The sequence below is a fragment of the Castor canadensis genome, chromosome 13 (genome assembly GCF_047511655.1).
Source record: "Castor canadensis chromosome 13, mCasCan1.hap1v2, whole genome shotgun sequence".
Taxonomy (NCBI): Eukaryota; Metazoa; Chordata; class Mammalia; order Rodentia; family Castoridae; genus Castor; species Castor canadensis.
The window spans coordinates 39,046,017-39,069,934 of NC_133398.1; the positions used below are offsets into that span (position 1 = coordinate 39,046,017).

The following is a 23,918-nucleotide window of genomic DNA, read 5'->3' on the forward strand; positions in this document are numbered from 1 at the left end:
GCATGAAGTCTTTTAGTACACATATAAAGTAATATGAGCTCTTCAACCTAATGTTTATCTCCCTTGATATGTAATCTGTAACTTTAATTACCTAAGATATAAGTGAGAAAAAAATTAGGATTGATGGGCCAGGTGCTGGTGGTTCATGTCTGAAATCCTAGCTAATTGGGAGGCTAAGATCAGGAGAATTATGATTCAAGGCAAGCCCAGGCAAATAGTTTGCCAGATCCCATCTCCAAAATAACCAGAGTGATCTAGGCACGGCTCAAGCAACAGAACACCTGCTTTGCAAGCACAAAGCTCTGAGTTCAAACTCCAGACCCATCAAAAAAGGAAAAAAAAAAAAAAAACCACACTGGTGCTGGTGGTTCATGTCCTGGTTCAAAGCCAGCCCAGGCAAATAGTTCGAGAGACCCTATCTCGAAAAAGCCCATCACAAAAAAAGGGCTGTAGGAGTGGCTCAAGTGGTAAGAGGGCCTGCCTAGAAAGTGTATGGCCCTAAATTCAAACCCCAGTGCCTCAAAATATATATATACATATATAAAATGATTAACTCTATGTGGTAGGACTAGCAGTAATTCATAAAAACTTTTGTCAACATCCTACAGCAAAAATGTATTATTTTTATAATTTCTTTTAAGGGTCTAAAAGTTTCCATTTTCCAGCATTATGTTGGGATAAAGTAATCTGGTTAACATTCCAGTTAATGGAGAGTTAAAATTGTAAATATGTGAGCCGGGTGCTGGTGGCTCATGTATGTAATCCTAGCTACTGAGGAGGCAGAGATCAGGAGAATAGAGGTTCAAAGCCAGCCTGGGCAAACAGTTCTGTGAGACCCTATTTTGAAAAAACCCTGAGGGGGTAGTGGGGAGAGGGAGGGGGCGGAGTGGGTGGTAAGGGAGGGGGTGGGGGCAGGGGGGAGAAATGACCCAAGCCTTGTATGCACATATGAATAATAATAATATAAATAAATAAATAAATAAATAAATAAAGTCCTTAAGCAAGCAAAAAAAAAAAAAGAAAAAACCCTTCACAAAAAAGGGCTGGTGGAGTGCCTCAAGGCGTAGGCCCTGAGTTCAAGCCCCAGTACTGCAAAAAAAAAAAAAAAAAAATGTAAATATGTGGGCAATCAATTTTCAAAGAACCAACCAACCACACCAAAAAAGATTTAACCTTTTTATATGTGCAGAAGGCATTTCATAAACTCACACAGGGTTTCAGGGTCATAGTAATGCACACAAACCACAACAACACGGTGAGACTTTAAACCCAAAAACAAGATTCTTGCCAGTCTTAACCTTCCCACACAGGCACATACCAGAAATGTGTTTTTCTCAATCTCTGTTGGAAAAGAAGCAGTAACTAGGCATGCAGTAAAGAGACCTATGATGATGTTCACAAACAGGTGCAGGAAATGTCTTCATTTCTGTATCCCTAATATGTGTTGCTATTTTGGGATAACAGTTGTTTAAAGTAATGTTCTTTTTTTTTAAGAGGCAAATGGGTTAGAAGAGACTGCTTGAGCCTCTGATTTAATAAATAATTTTCCAAACAGCCCCAGAATAAACTTACATCAGGAATACTATAAAGAAGTTCCACAGAAACCCAGCATGATGGTACAGGCCTGTAATCCAAGAACTCAAGAGGCTGAGGCAGGAAGATGGAAAGAAGACAAAGAACAGAGATAGGTTAAGGAATGGTTAAAAAAAAAAAAAATGGTAAAGAGGGTAGGGGTGGGAGAAAGAAAAGGAACACCTTGGCAGAGTTCAGGCCCTTTCACAAGGGGAAGAGAAAGCCCAAGAGCAACTGTTTTAACTGTCTCATTTTCTCTTTCTTCCCTTCCACATATCATCAAATTACTGTAACACGAAATTACATTCTACTAACAGCTTCAGAATACACAGTAGCAATTCAATACCACAGTAAGCTATCATTCACATTTCTACAATGATAGCTGCAAACAGGAATTTCCCAAGAAACTGATCCAAGCTGGGGCTGGTGGCTCACACCTGCAATCCTAGCTACTTGGGAAGCTGTGACTGGGAGGACTGAACTCCAAGGCCAGCATGGACAAATAGTTTTAGAGACCTCACCTCCAAAATAACCAGAGCAAAATAGACTGGAGGAGTGGCTTAAGAGGTAGAGCTTTTTGCAAGCATAAAGTCCTGAGTAAATGAATCTAAGAAATTGTCTAATTTATACAAAAAGATGGTTTGGGGAATCACATTTCAAGTCTGAAAACAAAATTAACACCTTTATAACTAACATCAACATATATATGACAATATATATGTAAGCTATACTATATTTGTGAGAAAAAATTTCTTCGTTCTTTCTGAGATCTCAAGAGACACTCTGGAATCTCATTTCCTCTATCAGTAAAATAAAGATAGTAACCTAAATTACAAACCAACTCTACACAGAAAATAAAAATATAATGGGAGAATAAAATGGAGGAAAATATTCGTATTTCTAAAAGTTACACTCAGTAACTTTTTAAAAATGTCTTTACTGGCAAAATAAAAAGGTGGCAACCAAATGCTAATCCTCTTTTTCTTTTCTTTTCTTTCTTTCTTTTTTTCTTGGCCTTGACGTTACTACACTGATAGAAGTCTGGAAACCATCTTCATCTACCACATATCAAACAACACCTCAAGAAACTCTAAAACATACTGCCTAACAAGCAGGAAGAACTCAACAAAGGTTGAATTGAATATAACTTGCCTGTAATCCTGGCTACTTGGGAGGCTAAGATTGGGAGGATCTCAGAGGACAGTTCTCAAGGGCTCCATCTCCAAAATAACCAGAGCAAAATGCTCTAGAGGTATAACTCAAGTAGTACTCAAGAGCACCTATTTTACAAACACAAAGCCCTGAGTTCAAACCCCAGTCCCACCCCCTCCCAAAAAGAGTAAGCCATTATACCAGTAAACTGGTATACCTATATACAACATGCAAAATTTTAATTGAGCCCGACAGTTTTACAATCTTAATTTTGTGAATTGAAAACACAACAGTGAAGACCAAAATGAGTTTATAAGATCTTACTTTCAGTCTGTTCAAGTCTCATAATAGCCAGACACTCCTTTTATAATCTATCACTGTCCATCAGCTCTGTGTTTGCAAAACTAAAAGGTTATTAAATGCTGCTGCACATTAGCATATTTGGCTGCAGATGGAAGGCCAATAAAAGAGGTCAACAATATACTGACTCATACAGAGGAGCATTTCAATGGCCCCAGTAAGCTTTTCTTTATTCATTAATTTTTTTCTTCCAATTCATCAGAATACTGCTTGTTCAGATCTTTCCTGAGCACCATAGTTTTATGGAGAGCTAAAATAGAAAATTTGAGTTATTAACCTACAGAAACAAGATGTGATGGGCCTAACATTTGGGAGAGGAGAGTATGCTTACATGGATATTGAAACAAAAAAAGGTAAGACTTTTTTGGGGGGTGGGAGAAGAGGAGGCAGTACTGGAGTTTTTAACTCAGGGCCTCACTTGTACCCTTGAGTCACATCCCCAATTCTTTTGTTTTAGTTATTTTTCAGAGAGGGTTTTCTACTTTTAGCCCAAGGGTGGTCCTATGATTCTCCTTCCTCTAACTTTCAAGTAGCTGAACAACAGGTATACGCCACCACCTTCAGCTTATTTTTTGAGATAAGTAGGGTCTTGCTAACATTTTGCCTAGGTTGACCTTGAACCTCATTCAAGGGATTAAGACATATTCATGCTGGGCACATATTCATACTTACAATTCCAGCTACTCAGGAGATCAGGAGGATCAGGGTTCAAGGCAAGCCCAGGCAAAAAGTTATTAAGACCTAATCTCGATTGATAAACCACATGTGGGAGTGCAAGCCTGGGAGGCCATGGGAGGCCATAGGTAGCAGGACTGCAGTCCAGATCAGCTCCAGGAAAAAAAAAAAACCTCAGACCCTATCTGAAAAGCAAACTAAAAGAAAAAGGGTTGGGGGCATGGATCAAGTGGAAGAGCACCTACCTAACAAGTGCAAGGCACTGAATTCAAACCCCAGAACAACCAAAAAAAAGATGCATTCTTGTAATACTAGGTAATGGGATTCAAGGTGGGTCTTCTGGCTTTTCCTTTTGTGCTATCTGTTTTCTAGGTTTTCTGTACTGAGTACCTATCTCTACATCTATCCCTTGTTTAGCACACACAAACATACTGAGCAATATATGAAAAAAACAGGTACCTATAAGAACAACAATATAAAACTAGTCAAAAATTATGATCTCAGAGAGAGCAAAAAGAACAAAGAATAAATCAATGATTTCTAGAGCTGCAAGAATACCTACAGACACACTGGCATCATGGATCAAGTGGTAAGTGGTAGAGCACCTGCCTAGCAAATGGGTAGCCCTGAGTTCAAACCTCAATACAGCCAAAATAAAAATAGAATACCTACAAACCCACAAGCAGGCCTAGATTACAGACTTCATGGTGGTATAATGCATGATTTACTTTATTATTGATCCATGATGAAAAGCTAACAGTTATGAACTACCCCAAATACATAATATTACCATTCATAAAGCAAAAACTAGCACTGGGAAAGGCAGCTCAGTGGTAGAACACTTGACTAGGATACATAAGGCCTGGGTTTGATGCCCACACCACCACCAAAAAAAAAAAAGCAGAAACCATAGGAAACAGAAGAATTAGAAATACAAATGAGTAAGGTACATCTAATTTGTGTTATGACAAAGGTACCCTAAGAGGGAAGGGTGGGGGTGGGATGGGATGGGGAATAGGCAGAGGTCAGGGCTTCGAAGCAAGCCAGAGAAGATGGGCTGTAGCAATGCTCAGCAGTCAGGAGCTCTGCATTGAAGGCACCGGGTAAAAGTGAATGCTAAGGACAGAAGAGTCTGATGACATAGACCACTAAATTTCTTTGTTTGGAGTACACATTATGAACCCTTTGTGGAACATGGCTACCAGCTCTCTACTCAATCAATTTGATGGTGAATTAACAGGAGATGTGAACTGCACCCAAAAAAAACAGTAGCTTTCTATTCCCCAAAATGCTTTGCCCATAACAAAGCCTACATCTCCTGCCCAAGCAGCACAATCAACAAAAAGCACACAAGCTTTTCATGGACCCTTCTACCTAGAATACTCTCTTCTTACAGAATTTACCTTGGCTGTGAAGCAGAAAAATCACTGGGTGCATTTGTGAAGTCATCTTATTGATCTGCATTAATGTGATTTGGAGCAATATTTATACAACATGGGCTTTATCAAGATGGCATGTTCAAGTTTACACTTTTATCTTTGATAACTATCCAGATGGTGACTATCCACTCTTGGTGTCTGATATTCCTGTCTTTCACCCATTAGTTGATCTCTCCTCAAGTATACTAGATTATCAAGAGACATTTGCAAATGGGGACAGAAGTAATTATTATTTGACAAGGTTTTGAACTCCAACTTCTCATGGACACTTCTACCTGGAATACTCTCTTCTTATAGAATTTACCCTGGCTGTGAAGCAGAAAAATCTCTCGGTGCCTTTGTGAAGTCATTGTATTGATCTGCATTAATGAGATTTGAACTCAAGGGGTTTGAACTCAAGGATGCATGCTTGCAAGGCAGACACTTTACTGCTTGAGCCACACCTCCAAGACTGTGGCAGATTTTAATTTATGCAAGGAGAGTTTTCTAGAAGATTGACACAGCAAGCCCTGTAACTACAAAGGCTCCAGTACTGTATGAAAAAGTAAAGTGGTTGGGCTGACAGAGTGGCTCAAGTGGTAGAGTGCCTGCCTACCAAGCGGAAGGCCCTGAGTTCAAACCCCAGTCCCACAAAAAAAAAAAAAAAGTTAAAAGTGGTTGACAGTGTTTAGGTGTGCAGTTTGTTTGACCAATCTAAAAGACCCCTAATTCAGGGCTGATGGAGTGGCTCAAGTGGTAAGGGTTCCTGCTTAATAAGCATGAGACCCTGAATTCAAACACCAATACTGTCAAAAAAATAAATAAAAGACCCATATGCAATCAACTTTTCTCCATGGAATCTTTCTGTACATGATAAAGCCAGAGAAAGAAGATGCTGACTCAGAATAAACAGTAGTGTGAACAGTGACTGATAACAGTGTTTTCCATACACACATGGGCTCATGGGGGGAAGGGCACAGGGCAGTATAGATAAAAGGAGGAGGAAGAAAGAAATCTTAATAGAAAAAGGGAAGTTTTAAATTTCTTTTACTAAGTGTAATGTTGATGCCAGAAAAAACAGTACTTCGAAAAAATTCACATGTGAATGTAAATACAAAAATCCAAAATAAAAAGTGCAAACCACATTTAGTATTACATTATAGGAATACATCATACTCAAGAGGAATTTAATCCATAAGACAGTTTAACATAAGGGAGGCTAGAGGTATAGCTCAGGTACACAATTAACATGTTCAAGGTCCTAGGTTCAAACCCCAGCACGAAAGGGGGAAGAGGGGAGAGAGGAGAGAAAAGAAACAAACCAACCAACCAAGCTGGGCTAACTGTAACTGGTTAACTGTAAAAATAAAGAAGTCAACTGTCATACTAGAGGTTAATTTGACCTGAAAGAAATAATCCCAAGCACACTTTTTCTGTTCTTCCAGAATTCTACAGCTCTCTGACTACTGGGTGAATTACATCATTCTGACTATTCCAGTCATGTGAAACCTGAATGATTTTTCCCACTGAAACAAGTAACAGAGCCTTGTTCACCAAATGAGAAATTCAAACCCCTAGAGAACAGTGTAGAGTACCAGGAAACAATATAAAGATGGAACAACTTGTAAGAGTGTCATGGATTTGAAGCAGAGAAGGCAAGGGTTCTTAGGTAATTTCACAGGCAAATATATTATGATGTTAAATACCAGAACACAGATGTCTTTAATTATTTAAAGTTTTTTTTCTTCCAGTACTAGAGAGTTTATTCAGGGTCTCTAGTTTGTTAGGCAGGCCCAATACCAACAATACCATTTGAGCCACACCTCAGGATCTTGATCCTCTGCCAGCCTCCAGCCTCACTCATAGCTGGGATCACAAGGGTACATCATCACACCCTGATTATTTTGATATGAGGGCTCACTTTTTGCCTGGACTGGCCTCATTCAGAGATCCTCCCGATCTCAGCCCCCCCAAGTAGGTGGACTTACAGGTGTGAGCTCAGCCTAAAGTTCTACTAAATCCTTAAGAAATAGGTTATTCCTTTTATTTAACCTATTTCAATACATAAAACAAAAACAAAAATAACTTTGCAGTTTATAATTGTCTACTTATTGTCTATCTTCATCACTAGACTTTAATTGTCATAAGGATAAGACTCATTCCTGTTTCATTCACCAGGGCTGAGGACACAGTGGAAAAGCCCTTGGCTAGCATGCACAAGGTTCTGGGTTCAACCTCCAGCACTACAAAAAAACAAAAAACAATAATACAAGCCAATTAGTTGGTCACAGTGGCACATTTCTGCAGTCCCAGCCACTCAGGAGGCTGAGACAAGAGGATCACTTGAACCTACGAGTTCAAAGCCAGCCTAGTGACAATATCAAGACTCCCCACTCCCACTCCGTCTCCTTAAAAAAAAAAAAAAAAAAAGGGAGGGCTCCTGACACATGCAAGACAGGCTTACGAAACAGTAATTTTTGAAATGCATATATATATATATATATATATATATATATATATATAAAGTGAAAGGAAACATAACAAAATGTTCAATGTGGGCTGAAGCTATAGCTCAGTGGTAACACTTGCCTAACCCATGCAAGGCCCTGTGTTATAAACACAGCCCTGAAGAAAAGAAGGAAAAAAAAAAGTAATGCCTGATAATCCTTCACATAGAGCTGGAAGAACGGCACAAGCAGTAAGAGCACCCCTGCCTAGCAAGCAGAAGCCGAGTTCAAACCCCAGTGCAGCCAAAAAAAAAAAGTCAATCATCCTTCATATTAAGTACACTTCATGACATCACCAACATGACTTCCTATTGAATTACATGCCCTATTAATAGCTATTCAGAAAAAACTAATTTTATGAAAATGTTTACAAGTTACAATTAAAAAAAACTTAATATAGATGTCATCTAAGAGTGCTCAAATATTTGAATGTATTAATTTAATGCCAACACAACTATAAAACTACTTCTCTATGTAATCAATTATAAATGTCACAGGCTATATTGCTGATTAAATTCTCATGAATTGACAATGTCAAAAACTAAATACAATCCTACAATTTTATTATTTCTCATTAATTATTTTTAATTTTTTACTGGTACTGAAGTTTGAACTCAGGACTTCATGCTTGGTAGGCAGGAGCTCTACCACTTGAGACACACCATCAGTCCTTTTTGCTCCAGTTATTTTAGAAATAGGGTCTCAATTTTTGCCCAGGCTGACCTGGACAGAGACTCTCTTGTTTTAACTTTTCTGCTGTCACTGGAATCACAGTGACCCAGATTTTTTTCTATTAAGATGGGGTCTTGCAAATTTTTTTGTCTGGGCTGGCCTGGAACCTCAATCCTCCCCATCTTAGCCTCCCAAATAGCTAGGATTACAGGCATGAGCCACCCACACCAGGCTCTCTTGGATTAGTTTTAATAACACTTAATTCAATACTAATCCAATGACCCCAGTCATGTCAATTTTCCCAAACAGTCATGTCTTTCTCATTTTCCAGAACAAATCACTTCTATTGGCATTTGTTCATACTGATGGTTCATTTGGTAACAAAAAGCTACAAAGAACTAGGGAAAACCAAAGTCAGCAAAAAGTGAAAAGCATGCTTTAGTTTTTGTTTTTCAATGCAGGGATCAAACTCAGGGCCTTTTGCATGCTTGGCAAACACTTATTTTTGAGGTCAAATCTTTTCTCACTGACAGGTTAAAAATCAGATTTACAAGCACTTTGGAAAGTTACTAGCATCATCTTATAAAACTGAACATCTAGATATCCCCTACCCTAAATATTAAAGAAACTCTTGAACATGTAAGCCAGGAAACATTCACAAGGATGTCCATAGTAACATTGTCTGTAAAGGTAAAAGTAAAAAGTTACATATATAACTATTAACTTTATAGGCTGATATGATCTGAAGACTGTCATTAATGACCACATTGTTTATTTCTCTATTGTCTCACTTCATTTCTTTGATTATTTTATCAATATACATTCCCTTAAAAGCTTTACAAGTGCTTTGATACTCATATCCATCAATCTTGCCTGATATATTCTATATTAATAATCTTAAATTAATCGCATGTTACATTTGAAATAAATATAAAAACTATGCTTTCCCTTAATTTAAAACAAAAGGAAGAAAAGGGTGGATACAATCTGTCCCTTCATAAACACGTCATGGTGTATTCATACAATGAATTATTATAAAGAAATTAAAATGAATGAACTACAGCTATAAAAAACGAAATAGACTAATCTTAAAAACAATGCTGAGTTTAAAAAAAGCAAAATTGGGCTAGAAGTGTGGCTCAAGTGGTAGGACACCTACCTATCAAGTACAAGGCCCTGAGTTCAAACCCCCGTATCAAAAAAAAAAATCCATTTTTAGTTGGATGTGTGGCTCAGCAGAACACCTGTGCCTAGCAAGCATGAAATCCTGAGTTCAATACCCAGTACTGCAAATATAAAATAAAATAAAACAAAAATATCACCCTAGTTAGGCATGGTGTTTAAACATTATAATCCTAGCACTCAAGGCAGGAAGATCAAGAGTTCAAGGCCAGCCAGTAGAGGTGGTTCACACCTATAATCCCAAAAACTCAGAAGGCAGAGACAGAAAAAGATCAAGGTTCCAGGCCAGCCAAGGCAAAAAGTTAGTGAGATCCCATTTCAACCAATAAGGCTGAGCGTGGTGGCACATGCCTGCCATCCCAGCTATAAGGGAGGCTTGAATAGGAGGATTTTGGTCCAAGCTGTCCTGAGCAAAAACTCAAGACCCTACTCAAAAAATAACTAATGAGCTAGTGGAATGGCTCAAGAGGTGGAGTGTCTGCCTAGCAAGTGTGACGGGGGAAAGTGGAGGGGGATGGAAGATGAACTTACCTAGCAAGTGTGAGGCCCTGACTTCAAACTCCAGTACCACAAAAAAGAGTTCATCAAGACCCTGTCTCAAAATGTCATCTAACACTATATGTAGTTTAACATTTTTATAAGGTCTCAATTAAGCAAAAGTAAGTAACATTTAAAATATAAAGTCAGGCACAGTGGTATATAACTGCAATCCCAGGTAGTCCAGCAAAGTATGGAAACACTATCTCAAAAACAAAGTACTAGGGGTTGGTGGAGTGGCTCAAGTTGTAATGCGCCTGCCTAACAAGTATGAGGCCCTGAGTTCATACACCAATACAGCCAAAAACAAAATTTCAAGGGGCTCTTAAACATCTCATCTCATCTGATCCTCCTCAACAATCATGTAAGAAAAGAATGGTCTCCATTGCCGCGCACTGGTGACTCACGCCTATAATCCTAACTACTCAGAAGGCAGAGAACAGGAGGATTGCAGTTGAAGCATGCACAGGCAAATGGTTCTTGAGACTCCATCTCAAAAAAAAAACTGTAACAAAAGAAAGGTCTGGCAGAGTGGCTCAAGGCTTAGGACCTGAATTCAAGCCCCAGGGCCACAAAAATAAAAAAAAACACTTAAGTTATCACACCAGAAATGAAGTCTGCCACTAAAATATAAAGCAATCAAGATCAAACTGATAGGGAAACAGCTGATTAGGCTAGTGCCAATCTCAAAGAGCTCCCAAAGGTCAAAAATAAAAGAACCTGAGAAACAAAGTAGAACAGGATTTTAACCCAAATTCTAAAATAAATATACAAGTACATATAGATACCATGTAACAACTAATATGATATGAGAAAGGAGCTTCACCTCTGGGTATTTTTCCCCAAAATTCACAACTCCAGTCTAATTGAAGAAAACATAAGATAAGCCAAAATTGAGGCCCATTCTACAAAATACCTGGCCAATTTTCCCCAAAAGTTTTAAATTATAACAAATGAGACTAAGACACCATCAGAGACCAGCAGAATCTAAGGAGACATGACAACTAAACACAATTTAGTTGTCCTAAATCGAACCTTGAAACAGAAAAAGGACACTGGTATAAAAACTGGAGAAATCCAAATAAAGTCTAGAGTTTAGTTAGTACTAATGCACCAATGTTGCTTAGTTTTGACAACTGGACCATGGCACAGGCTGAATATTCCTTTTCTGTAATGCTTGGAACCAAAAGTGTTTCAGATTTCTGACTTCTTGGGATTTGGGGATATTTGGATTGACTTTAACAATTCAGCATTCCTAAACAGAAAATCCAAAATTCTCCAAATCCAAAACTTTTGGAGCATCATGTAATCATATCAGACTGTGGATTACAGCCTCCCACTCACACAGTTCAAACTAAATCCCACCAAACAGGTAGTCAGACAGCAACCCCACCCAACTGTGCACATTACCAACAGCCCCAACCAGGAAGACATTGCAGTCAGTGACCCCACCCAATGGGAGGGCAAATATGCAGCCCACATGATTATGGAGCCCAGCTTACAGGCCTCCTCAATAAGAGTACAGCCAGTAGCCCCGCCTGAATGAGAAGCCCAGTCAATACTCCAATTGACCTCAGACCCTACAGCTCCACCCAACCTCAAAGTACAGTTAGTAACTGTATTCAACCAGATTGCAGGAGCAAGCCCTGCCTGCCCACAGTCATTAACAGCTGGGCTGTCCAGAACCCCAAGGTTGGCTAACCTAGAGAAATGAACCTGTAAAGACAATAGAGATGACCACAGCCACAAATGCATGGAAACCAACATGATGATAAATAATCATGAAGAAGTAGGGAAATGTGACATCACCAAAGGAAACTAGTAAACCTCCAAAACCAACCCTTTAATAAACAGAAAACTATTATTTCAAATAGCTAGAAGAAGGATTTTAAATGTCTTTTTTTTTTTAACTTGGCAGTACAAGCGTTTTGAACTCAGGGCCTTAAACTTGCTAGAAAGGGACCCTACTGCTTAAGCCACACCACAAGCCGTTTTTACTTTAGTTATTTTTCAGGCAAGGTCTCACATTTTTGCCTAGGGCTGTCCTCAGACTGCAATTCTCCTACCTATGGCCATTCAAGTATCTGGGACCACAGGTGTGTGCCACTGTTGACAGGCCTATTGAGATGGAGGTCTTGCTAACTTTTTTCCCAGTCTGGCCTTGAGTCTAATTTCTGCCTCCCAAGTAACTGGGATTATAGGCATGAGCCACCATGTCAGGCTCAAATTTTGAACATATTCACCATAAAGAAATGACAGATGAGCTGGGTGTGGTATCCTATGTCTGTAATACCAGCGCATGGGAGGCTGAGGAAAGAGGATCGATTTCAAGGTAAGCCTGGGATACATAAGAACCTTGTCTCTATAAATAAATAAATCAATAAATAAATAGATAGACATATAGATAAAATCTTTGAGTAGATAAGTTAAACTTGATTTAAAACATTACACACAGGGCTGGCAGAGTAGCTCAAGTAGTAGAGCGAAGCCCTGAGTTCAAACTCCAGTACCACTTTAAAAAAAAATTACATACAAATATCACAGGTTTTTTACTCACATGAGGAATCCAGACCTAAAATGATAATATTATTATGATTATCATTAAGATGATAATGGGCTTAAGTGTAAAAGAGGGACTATCTCAGGGGAATAAGTAGGAGGAGGTAGGGCGAATAAGAGGTTACTGGGGATGAAGTATGTTACACACACACATATATGTGAAGATAGAATAATGAAATCCACTAAACACTGAAAAGAGGAAAAAGGAGGGAAGGGGTTAAGGGAATATAACAGAGGAGGTGAACTTCTTCAAACTACACTGTATGCATCTATGGCATCAAAATGAAAAGTCCTTGTACTATTAATATATGCTAGAAAAAATAAAAAAGTAAACATCACACAATGTATACATCCACTGAACCATCAGCATGGTACCCATAAATATTTGTATTTTTATATACCAGCTTAAAAGTAAACTTTAAAAACCATAAAACTATTAACTGACAAAGAATTCAGAACAATCACCTTAAAGTAGTTTACTGAACTACAAGAAAGCACAAAGAGACAACTAAACATTAGGAAGGTAATACATGAACAAAATAATAAATTCAACAAAGAAATAGAAATAACAAAACAGAAACCCTGGAGATAAAGAATATAATATCTGGCTGGTGGAGTAGCTCAAGGGACAGTGTCTGCCTAGCAAGCATGAGGCCCTGAGTTCAAATCCCAGTAACAACAACAACAAAAAAAAAAAACAGACGAGAAGAGAACATAATACTAAACTGATGAGCACTTCAAGAGAAGACTCCATCAAGCAGAAAAATCAGTAAACTAGACACATAGTATTTAAAATTATACAGAGGAGCAAAAAGAAAAAAGCATAAGGGGTTGGGGGTGTGGCTCAGTGGTAGAAGATACATTTAGCATGCGTAAGGTTCTAGGTTCAGGACCAAAACTAAAACATTCAGAAAAAGCATAAAAAAGAATGCAGAAAGCCTACAGAACTTACAGGATACCATAAAGCAAAACAGTATGTACATTATGGGAGTCTAAAAGAACAAATGATTAAGTAGAACATCTACCTAAAGAAATGTGGTGGAGCAAAATAGTTTCTGCTGGGTATTGGTGGGGGGGAGAAGGAGGGGGCGGAGTGGGTGGTAAGGGAGGGGGTGGGGGCAGGGGGGAGAAATGAACCAAGCCTTGTATGCACATATGAATAATAAAAGAAAAATGAAAAAAAAAATGTGGTGGGGCACATCTATAATCTCAGCACTTGGGAAGCACAGAATCAAAAGGCTGGACTACATAGCAAGACCAGGAAGGGAGGGGAGGAGAGAAGAGGAGAGTCTCTGTAAGACTGTAAGTGGATTTCTCAGCAGAAACTTTATAGGCCGTGAATGTAGTTGATAGAGTGGCTTAAGCGGTAAAAGCACCTGCCTAGCAAGCATGAGGCCCTGAGTTCAAATCCCAGTGCTGCCAAAAAAAATAAAACTGGAGTGACAGGCCATGAGTGTATAATTTTGACTACAAAATATTAAATAACAATGGACATGGCGCTGCACACCTGTAATACCAGCACTCAGAAGGCTGAGCCAAGAGGATCAACAGTTTGAGGCCAGCGTAAGCTAGATACTGAGTTGGAGGCCAGCCTAGCTACATAGCAAGGACTTGTCTCAAAAAAAACAAAAAAAACAAAAAAAAAAAAACCACAGAGCAGGGGGCATGGCTCAAGTGGTAGAGTACCTGCCTAGCAAGCTCAAGTCCCTGAGTGCAAACCTCAGTACCACCCAAAAAAAAAAAAAAAGTGTGTGTGTGTGTGTGTGTGTGTGTGTGTGTGTGTAAGCATTTATATACCTATTAAGAAGAATGAAATTGGACTCTTATCTTACACCACTCACAAAAATTAACTTGAACTAGATTATAGACTTAATATGTAAGACTTGAAAATCTCTTTGACTTTCACTGCAAGGAATTTTACGATATAACAACTAAAAAAAAAAAAAGGGGGGGGTTCAATTCCCAGCACTACCAAAAATGAGTAAGTAAGAAATGAAACTGCACCAAACTAAAAAGTTTCTACACAGAAAAGGAAACAATAAAATGAAACAACTTATGAAATGAGAAAAGGTAATGTGCAAACCATACACCTGATAAGGGGTTAATATTCAGAACTAATACAACTCAACAGCAAAATAATAATATTAAATAAACCTAGTTTATAAAAATGGCGTAAAGACCTAAACAGATATTTCTCAAAAGCAGATATACAAGTGGCAAGTGACCAACAGATATATGAAAAAGTGTTCAGTATCACTAACCATCAGGCAAATGCATATCAAAACTACAGTAAAGCAAGGCGCTGATGGCTCATGCCTATAATCATAGCTACTTGGAAGGCAGAGATCAGGAGGATCAAGGTTCAAAGTCAGCCTAGGCAAATAGTTCACAAGACCCTACCTTGAAAATACCCAACACAAAAAAGGGTTGGAGGAGTGGCTCAAGCAGTAGAACACTTGTGATGCAAGCCAGAAGTCCTGAGATCAAATCCCAGTACCAACCAAAAAAAAAGTAAACTGCTATGGGCTGGGCATGTGGCTTAGTAGCATAGTGTTTGTCTAGAATGTGCAAAGCCCTGGGTTCAATCTCTGAAACCAGGGAAAAGGGAAAAAAAAAAAAAACATAGTCATTGTCAAATATGAGAGCATTAATTTTTGGTTTGCAATTGCACTTTTCATATCATACAACTTAAAAAGGAAATGCACAAAAATATTTATAAGGCTATATTATTGGACACACAGTTTATAAAGCTCTAATTTGTAACAACAAACTTGAAAATGGTATAGGATGGACTACATAAAAGCAGTGTTTTTGACCCTATGCCCCTTTGTGACCCACCATTATCTCCCTTTTAATCTTTGTTTTCTCCTTAAAAAAGAAAAAAAAAAAGGGCAGTGTTTTGTATGGCACTGAAGTTCATTCAGCATCAATTTAAACTACATTAACAAAAATTTAAAGCCAGGCACCGGTGGCTCATTCCTGTAATCCTAACTACTCAGGAGGATCGCGGTTGGAAGCCATCCCCCTCAAATAGTTTGTGAGACCCTATCTCAAAATAACCCATCATAAAAAAAAAACTGGTGAAGTGAGTTAAGCGCTTACCAAGCATGATAAGGCCCTGAATTCAAACCCCAGTGCCGCAAAAAAAAAAAAAAAAAAAAATTTTAGGAGGTAGCCAGGTGCCAGTAGCTCACACCTGTTAATTCTAGCTACTTAGGAGGCTGAGAATAAGAGGACGGCAGTTGGAGACCAGCCCAGGAAAACAGTTCTTGGAACACTATCTCCGAAATGGCCAGAAAAAAACTGGGCTGGAAGTGTAGTTTAAGCAAAAGAGTGCTGCTTTGCAAGTGTAAAGCCCAGTACAACAAAAAGAAAAAAAAGAAAGGAAATGGAGGAGAGGGGAGGGAAGGGAAAAAAGAACAAAGAAAGAAAAATTTAGGACGTTAAGTATAATCCCCAAGGTGGGTGGAGTGGGAAAAAAATATAATCCCCAAAAAATTACACAAGAGAATATACAAGCAAAATAAAATTATACATCTTAGGGAAACTGGGATCCCATGAGAACTACTTAATCCCTTCCCCCAATGACCCAATCACCTCTCACTAGGCCTCTTTTGTTGTTGTTGTTGTTGCTGTTGTTGTTGTACTGGAGTATAATCTCAGTGCTCTAGCACTTGAGCCACATCCCCAGCCCATTTTTGCTTTGGTTATTTTCCAGGGTTTTTTTTTTTTTTTTTTTGGTGGGACTGGGTTTTGAACTCAGGACTTCACACTTGCAAAGCAGGCATTCTACAGCTTGAGCCACACCTCCATCAGTCTATTTTGCTCTGGTCATCTTGGAGGTGCTATCTCAAGAACTATTTGCCTAGGCTGAACTCAAACCTTGATTCTTTGAATCTCAGCCTCCCAAACAGCTAGGATTACAGACAAGAGCCACCAGCACCTGGCTTGATTTGGTTATTTTTGAGGTAGGGTCTTGCTTTATGACCAGGCCAGCCTGGACCATAAAAAAAATTGAGGAGAATAATGGATGAGATGGATTTAAGAAACAATGTAAGCACCAGATACCAGTGGCTCACACCTATAATCCTAGCTACTCAGAAGGCAGAGATCAGGAGGATCGAGGTTTGAAGCCAGCCCAGGCAAATGGTGCCAAGACACCCTACCTCAAAAAAACTCTACACGAAAATAGGGCTGGTGGAGTGGCTCAACGTGAAGGCCCTGAGTTCAAGCCCCAGTACCGCAAAAAAAAAAAAAAAGATATAATGATGTAAGCTATTTTATAAATGTCACAATGTATCCCCAGCACACAATAATATGATAAAAAAATTTACTAACTGATATAACTTGTGATAAGGTTTACTTGGGGGGTAGGGGGGGGTTGAAATGCAGCTCAGTGGAAGAGGGCTTGCCTAGCATGTACAATGCCCTGGATCTGATTCCCAGGTACTGGGGGTGAAAAAAATCTTCCAAGATGTTTCTACAGTAACCCTACACAATTATTCTTGCTAAAGCCCAACACTGGAAAAAAAGACATCAAAAAGATCTTTCTGAATACATTTTAGTATTACATTTGGGTAATAGCTTAGACTGAGTGACAGATTATCAATTCTATCTAATACTGCCCACACAAGAAAGATCTCTTATCATCAAACTGCACTGTTAACATTTAAATGTTAAACCTCATTCATAAATTTAAATACACACCTCATTCATAAATCTATTGGTATATCAGTCTTAGAAAATGTATGTAACCTGTGAATAAGATACAATTAAGCTGCTTTTAAAACTCTCTTAGGGCTGGTGGAGTAGCTGCCTAGCAAGCCTGAGACCCTGAGTTGAAACCCCAGTACCACCAAAAAAAATACTACTAACAAAACTCTAGTATTATATCTCCAATAATAACAGTAAAGCAACTACTGATGTTGTCTTTCTAATCCAGCAGATATTGTAGCTAAATGTCAGCTCAGATACCACAGATAAACTACTGTATTTATTAAAATAGTATGCTGGTTGGGAATGTAGCTTAGTGGTATAGTGCTTACCTAACATACTCAGGGCTCTGGGTTCAATTCCCAGCACCACAAAAAAAAAAAAGAGAGAGGAGGAAGAAAAGAGCATGAAATAGTATGCCTGGTAGCAAAGAATTTCCTAAATATGATAAAAAAAAGCATGAGCTATAGCAGACTGAAAAATTCAGTTCATTACAGTTACATAATTATGAGTTATTCTCACCAAATGACATGAGATAAAAAGACAAGTAGTAAATTCAAAGAAAATATTTGCAACCCACAAAGTAAAAAATAACTGATGTCCAAAATATATCATGAACTCTAAATAAGGACATGAGAAACAAAAAAATAAATACACTCTTCAGAAAAGCACAAATTGCCAATGAACATATGAAAATATGGTCAGCTTCAGGAAATACTAATTAAAATATTTAATACTTATTTTTTTCAAAATTGGCTTTTGTGAAACAGATACCTTTTTTAAACTTACCAAATCAGTTTAAAAAAAATTATAATTCTTGCTGGTGGAATGGCTCAAGCAGTAAGAGCACCTGCCTAGTAAGCATGAGGCCCTGAGTTCAAAACCTAGAGCCACACACACAAAAAAAAATTCCCATAATATCAAGCGTGGGGGAGGAAGTGAAACCACCAAAACACATATTGTAGGCTCCTGACTCAGTAACCACAAGATTTACAATTAGCATGAGCCAATTCAATGACTCAAACACTGGAAGTGTTTTGTAAGCATTAAGAAACTGATAATGACCAATCCAGTTCTGAGAACACATGCAGATTACTGCCAAATACAAATTTTGGTCCTTAATGAACTCGATTCAATTTGACCCAGCAATATAAAAATGAGTCCAATTTGACTCAGCAATACAAAAAGGAAAACTTTTAGTCTCTTATCCAGATATTACTATGTATTTTGTGAAATACAAGATATTCAGGTATTCATTTCCTTCCAGAATACTGATGACATAAGTGACTAAAATTTCAATGAACAATTTTCATTCCATCACACTATTTCAGTGAGAACAAGTAGTTCTAAGTGACATTATTTTAAAACTAGTAGATATAATTCATAGCAATTGCAACAGCCTTGTGACCATGTGAGCATTAGTGTTCACACTGAACAAGTGTGAATTCAAATTCAGAGTCTGCCATTTTAAAGCTGTAACTTTAATTACGCTTTCTGATCCTGTTTCCTCAATACACAAAAAAGCATGCATATGACAACCAACCTACCTACTTACCCAAAGTGAGATTATGTCGTGTTTGCTATTTCTATTCCTGGCTTGACTAACCTCCCCCCTCCAATCTGGGTTTTGCACTCGGGGCCTTGCTGCTGCCAGACAGGCACTCTACTACTTGAGCCACACTCCCAGGCCTCACATAAAATTTTTAAAGCCTGAAGTTGTAACTCCCAATTCGCAGGAAAACACTAATTACCCTCAAATTATTTCCCAATATTATAGGAAACAGCAAACTACTGGTTGAAAAGCAATACTCCCTTCTTTGTCTAACACAAAGTACTTTTCCTATAAAAAAATTTCTTAAAAATCGTATTTCCTTAAGAAATCTGGAAAAGAGAACAAATCTTCACTCATCTTTGCAGTATAGGAGCAGGGATTTCCACATTGTGTGGGAAACAAAACTCAAGATGACTGCTAAGCTTCTTCCACCTCAAGTTATTTCTGATCCTAAGAAAAAGCTTATTTATTCCAGCACTTGGGAGTTGAGGCACAAGTTCCAAGCCAGGGAAACCCACCCTACCTCAAAAAAAAAAAAGTTTAATGTTGCAAATAAGCATTTCTTAAGACTATGTAAAGCCACTTGATTAATGGTGAATGAATATCTTTTTCTTCTGACTAAATGGGAAAAATTTATGCTTCAAATGATCTACATTGGAATAATCTTAATGCACTTGACAATAACAAAAAAATATAATATTGGTATCTATCTATACTCATAAGTAATGCATTCTATAACACTGTGAAAAATATCCAAAAAATGACCAAATTAAATTTCAGAGACCCTAAATATCATAGTCACTAGAGGTGTGGCACATGTGGTAGAGCATCTGCCTAGCAAGCACGAAGCCCTGAGTTCAAACCCCAGGACTGCCAAAGAAAGAAAGAAATATCATAGTCAAGAGGATAAAAGACACACATGATAAAGTGACTATGCCAAAGGATGGGCACCGACACCCATTGATGACACCTGTCTACAGACCTAATACATATTTATCAGGATACTGTTCCTATCTTCTTCAAAATCAGAATTAAAAATAAAATCAGATACACACATAAAATATGTCATAATAGGTAATGAGTCTTAAATACTAAAAAGACAAAAATCAGAAAGTTTTTATATTCACATACTTTAGTTTGCTTCCTTTGCATTCATTCCTTTAGGGAGCAACATTAATTTCCTACTTCCATAATACAATGTCTCATTAATGAAACACACGGTAGGCATTCAATAAGTAAGTAACAAGGAATAGTTTTGTTTCTAACAAAAACTTAATCTATAAAATTCTACTTAAGAAAAGTTAATGCAGACAGTGTGTATCTTTTAGACTTTGGACATTTCTTGTCTTCTGCTACATAATACAGAAACTTTCAGTTTAACTAAGTTGGAACATTAACTACAAGAAGCTATCACTAAAAATTAAGTACCTTATTTTTCCCACCATCAAATCTGACAAAATTCAAAAAGAAAACATGCATCATATCTATTTAAATTCTCAAATACTAAGAACTGAGTAAAGAGATAAGGCACTAACATGTGAGATTACAACAGCATATACTGAATCAGTAAATTACCAAATCTGGTTTTGCAGTATTTCAGGTTTCTAAGTGTCTAAAAAGTCTCAATATTTTATTCCAGTTTAACATAAAATCTATTTTTGTGCCCCACCACACTTCTAAGATTCTATTCTGGAAACAATTATATGGGGCAATAATACAAAGATCAGAGATCACTAATACAGCTCAAATAAATGAACTGTAACTTGGTTTCACGAGAAAGATTTGGTGCTGTTTCCGGGGCCCAGACGGACAGTCTAGGTAAATCTCCACTCAGGAAACAAACAAAAAAGGAAAGCAAACAATGGCAAAGATATCCCCAAACAGTACTCACCCCTAGACTGGCCTCCTCCCTTTCTCCCTGATCTCATCGCCTCAGAGAGAACTAAATGTACTCCTCACATTCCAAGCTAGCCCTCAACTCCCAGCACTCAGCTTCTTCACTAAAACCCGGGTTCTTCTCCTGTACATTCTCTAGTTCCCACCCAGTCCACACTCCAGCAGGATAGGTGTGCCCACCGCCTACTTCGGTAATAGTCCTCTTAATCCCAATCCATTTTCCCGCATCCCATCTGCCCTCCGCCCCTTCAACTCTGTCCCGTCACTCTGACCCTTTTCCCAGAATCCTCAAGGCATCGGTCTCGGTCTGGCTGACCCCTTCTCCCTCCCACTACTCTACAGGAGCTCCTCTCATCCCGCTGGGCCTTCAGCCCCTTTCCGGGGTTCTCACCTCCAGTCTCCTGGTATCGGCCCCTTCCCCCAACTCCGCCCCTCTTCCTCCTCCTCCCTCAAAGAGAGGCCCCCCTACCTGAACACCGCTGTTGTCCCAAAAGCTGAAAGGTGCTGGCGCCGGCCGGCCTCCCAGGCTCGGTCCCCGCTGAAATCCCAATGCCCCTAGGGAAAGCGAACGCCACCTCTCCCAACTCTACCCACCCCGGGCCAGGCCGTCACCGTAGCCACCGCCAGTACTACAGCCGCCATGTTGAAGTCCTACTTCCCTCCTCCTTCCCTCACCGCTCCGCCCCCTTGGGCGTCTGACGTCATGGCGCCGCGCTCCACCCGCCCGGACCAATGGGAGGAGCCGACGGTGACATAACTAATCCCTCTTCCACAGCTGAGCAGGTCTTGCAACCTACAGCACTGCTATCGAAATGGGAACCCTGTCAATCCAAGGGGAAGGAAGAGAGACTCACTAAGAGAGTAAGGTTAAGAGTTAGAGACGGGCCAAAGCAGGAAACCCAACAATCTTGGATCGCGAAAGGACACAGAGACTCAGCAGTGGGTTCTAGATGGAAATTGGTACGGCTAACTTCTGTTCCGCGGATAGCGACCTAATAACAAAGTCATACCCTCTCTAGCCCTCACTTCCACATTTACAAATGAATAGGTTGAAAGGTAACTTCTAAATATCTCTGCAATTTTGACATTGAACACGTTTAAGCCAGATAATCCAATACCAAGGTTTGATTTCCGTCTGCTGGAATTAGGTGCAATGGAGGACTTATAACTGAATTAGATGAATCTTTGTTCTCAAAAATTCGTAATCAAAGCGAAAAACAAAATTTAAAACAAATTCTTAATGGGAGAAATAGAAGAATAAACAGTTAACTCTAGAAAAAGTAATAAATGGTGTGACAAGTGCTGGAGATCAAATCAAGGGCCTCTTGCATGCTAGGCAAGCTGCATCTCCAGCTCTCATCTAGTACTTTGGAAAATTTTAATTCTGCTTAAGGTATTAGAAAAGATGTACATCTCTACTGTAGGTACATATAGCATGTGTACACTACCATGTGTTCTTCTCCAGCCCTGTTTTCTTTCGGGAACTTAAGTAACAAAGGAGTTAACATTGGTACTTTGAAGGATGTGGCAGCTTTAACTCTGGATGTAGCATTACAGAAAGGGGGGGTTCAAAGTGAACTGGTTGACAATTATGAATTATTTGCCTTAGTTCTGCATGTAATCAACAGCCACGAGTTTGTGAAGAGAACAGTAAGCTGAGCAAAGCTCTTCATCATGAAAATCAAAATGGTAGCAGTGAATAAGTGGATGGTGATTACACATTAGACTTCTACATTGAGTAAAAGATTCACACCAGCCAGGTGCTGGTGGCTCACAACTGTAATTCTAGCTACTCAAGAGGCAGAGATCAGGGGCAGTTCAAGTTCAAAGCCAGCCTGAGCAAAGAGTTCTAGAGACCCTATCTTGAAAATACCCACCACAAAAAAATAAAAAAGGCTGGCAGAGTGGCTCAAGTAGTAGAGCACCTGAGGACCTGAGTTCAAACCCCAGTACCGCCAAAAAAATAAGATTCACACCTGACTAAAGCAGAAGCAATGAATAATGAAGACTAGGGAATGAACTGAAACAAAATTTAGGAAATAGACTCAACTAGATTTAGAGCTCTGCAATATAGGAGCTCTCTTCTCTCTGACAGGTTCTCCCTATGTAGTAGCCCAGGCTGCTCTTGAACTTGCAATCTCCTGCCTCAGCCTCGTGAGTGCTAAAATTAAAGGCATGTGTGACCTTGTCCCGCTCTTAGAAGTCTCATTAACAGAAACAAGAATTACCTTGGGGCTGGGATATAGCTCAGTCATAGAGCCCATGCTTAACTAAGGGGACATGAGTTCAGCTGGCCAAACTGAGATTAAGATGATGTCAGCCAAGTGCCAATGGCTCACACCAGTAATCCAAGCTACTTGCTAGGCTGAGATGAGGAGGATTGTGGTTCCAAGCCAGCTCAGGTGAAAAAGTTTATGAGACTCCCATCTCAACAGAATAAAAGCTGGGTGTGATTTCACTAGATAAAATAAGAGGATCTCAGTCCAGGCTGACCTGGGCAAAAAGCAAGATCCTGTCTACAAAATAATCAGAGCAAAAAGGCTGGAGACATGGTTCAAGAGCACCTGCTTAGCAACTATAAAGCCCTGAGTGCAAAAAAAAAAAAAAAAGGCTGGCGGAGTGGCTCAAGTGGTTAGAATGCCTGCTTAGCAAGCATGAGGCCCTGAGTTCAAACCCCAGAGCCGCCAAAAAAAAAAAAAAAAAAGGCGGTGACTCTTGTCTGTAATCTTAGCTACTTGGGAGGCTAAGTTTGGAAGGATCAAAGTTTGGGACCAACCCAGGCAAATAGTTCATGAAACCCCATCTCCAAAATAACCAGAGTATAAATCTGCTGGAAGTATAACTCAAGCGGTAGAGTCCCTTCTTTGCAAGCATGAAGCCCTGAGTTCCAACCCCAGTCCCACCAAAAAAAAAAAAAAATTTCTGGAGAAATGTCAAGGAAAAAATGGAGGAAAGAGGTAAAGTATACCCATATATTGGTACTTCTTAAACAAATAGACTTTTTGCTCAAATCTTTCAACAAATATTTGTTATTCAACAAATACCAGGCACTATTCTTAGCACTGGGGGTACAGCAGAATATTAAAAATAAATAAACTAAAAAAAAATCACTGTTCTCATGGA

The 23,918-nt window shown here is 39.0% G+C and overlaps 1 protein-coding gene, 1 long non-coding RNA gene and 1 pseudogene across 4 annotated transcripts in view; 2 read left to right on the top strand and 1 right to left on the bottom strand.

Moving 5' to 3' along the window:
• Positions 1-21,477, bottom strand: part of Ubap1 (ubiquitin associated protein 1) — a 49,244-nt gene extending 27,767 nt beyond the window's left edge. For 2 of the 3 annotated variants that reach the window (XM_020163839.2, XM_020163837.2), the window contains exon 1: positions 21,265-21,477. Coding sequence is in view for 1 of the 3 variants with exons in the window: in XM_074051594.1 (XP_073907695.1) it covers positions 20,791-20,827 (37 nt within the window). In the remaining 2 variants the exon portion in view is untranslated. Of the gene's footprint in view, positions 1-20,790; positions 21,167-21,264 lie in introns of those variants that run through there. The other variant, XM_074051594.1, reaches the window with a different exon arrangement.
• LOC109686501 (AKT-interacting protein-like) lies at positions 4,775-5,851 on the top strand (annotated as a pseudogene).
• A 44-nt stretch (positions 21,478-21,521) lies between the features above and the next one.
• LOC141415410 (uncharacterized) overlaps positions 21,522-23,918 on the top strand; it is a 29,682-nt gene continuing 27,285 nt past the window's right edge. Inside the window, exon 1 of the long non-coding RNA XR_012440389.1 lies at positions 21,522-21,656. This is a non-coding gene — a long non-coding RNA (uncharacterized lncRNA). The remainder of the gene's footprint in view (positions 21,657-23,918) is intronic.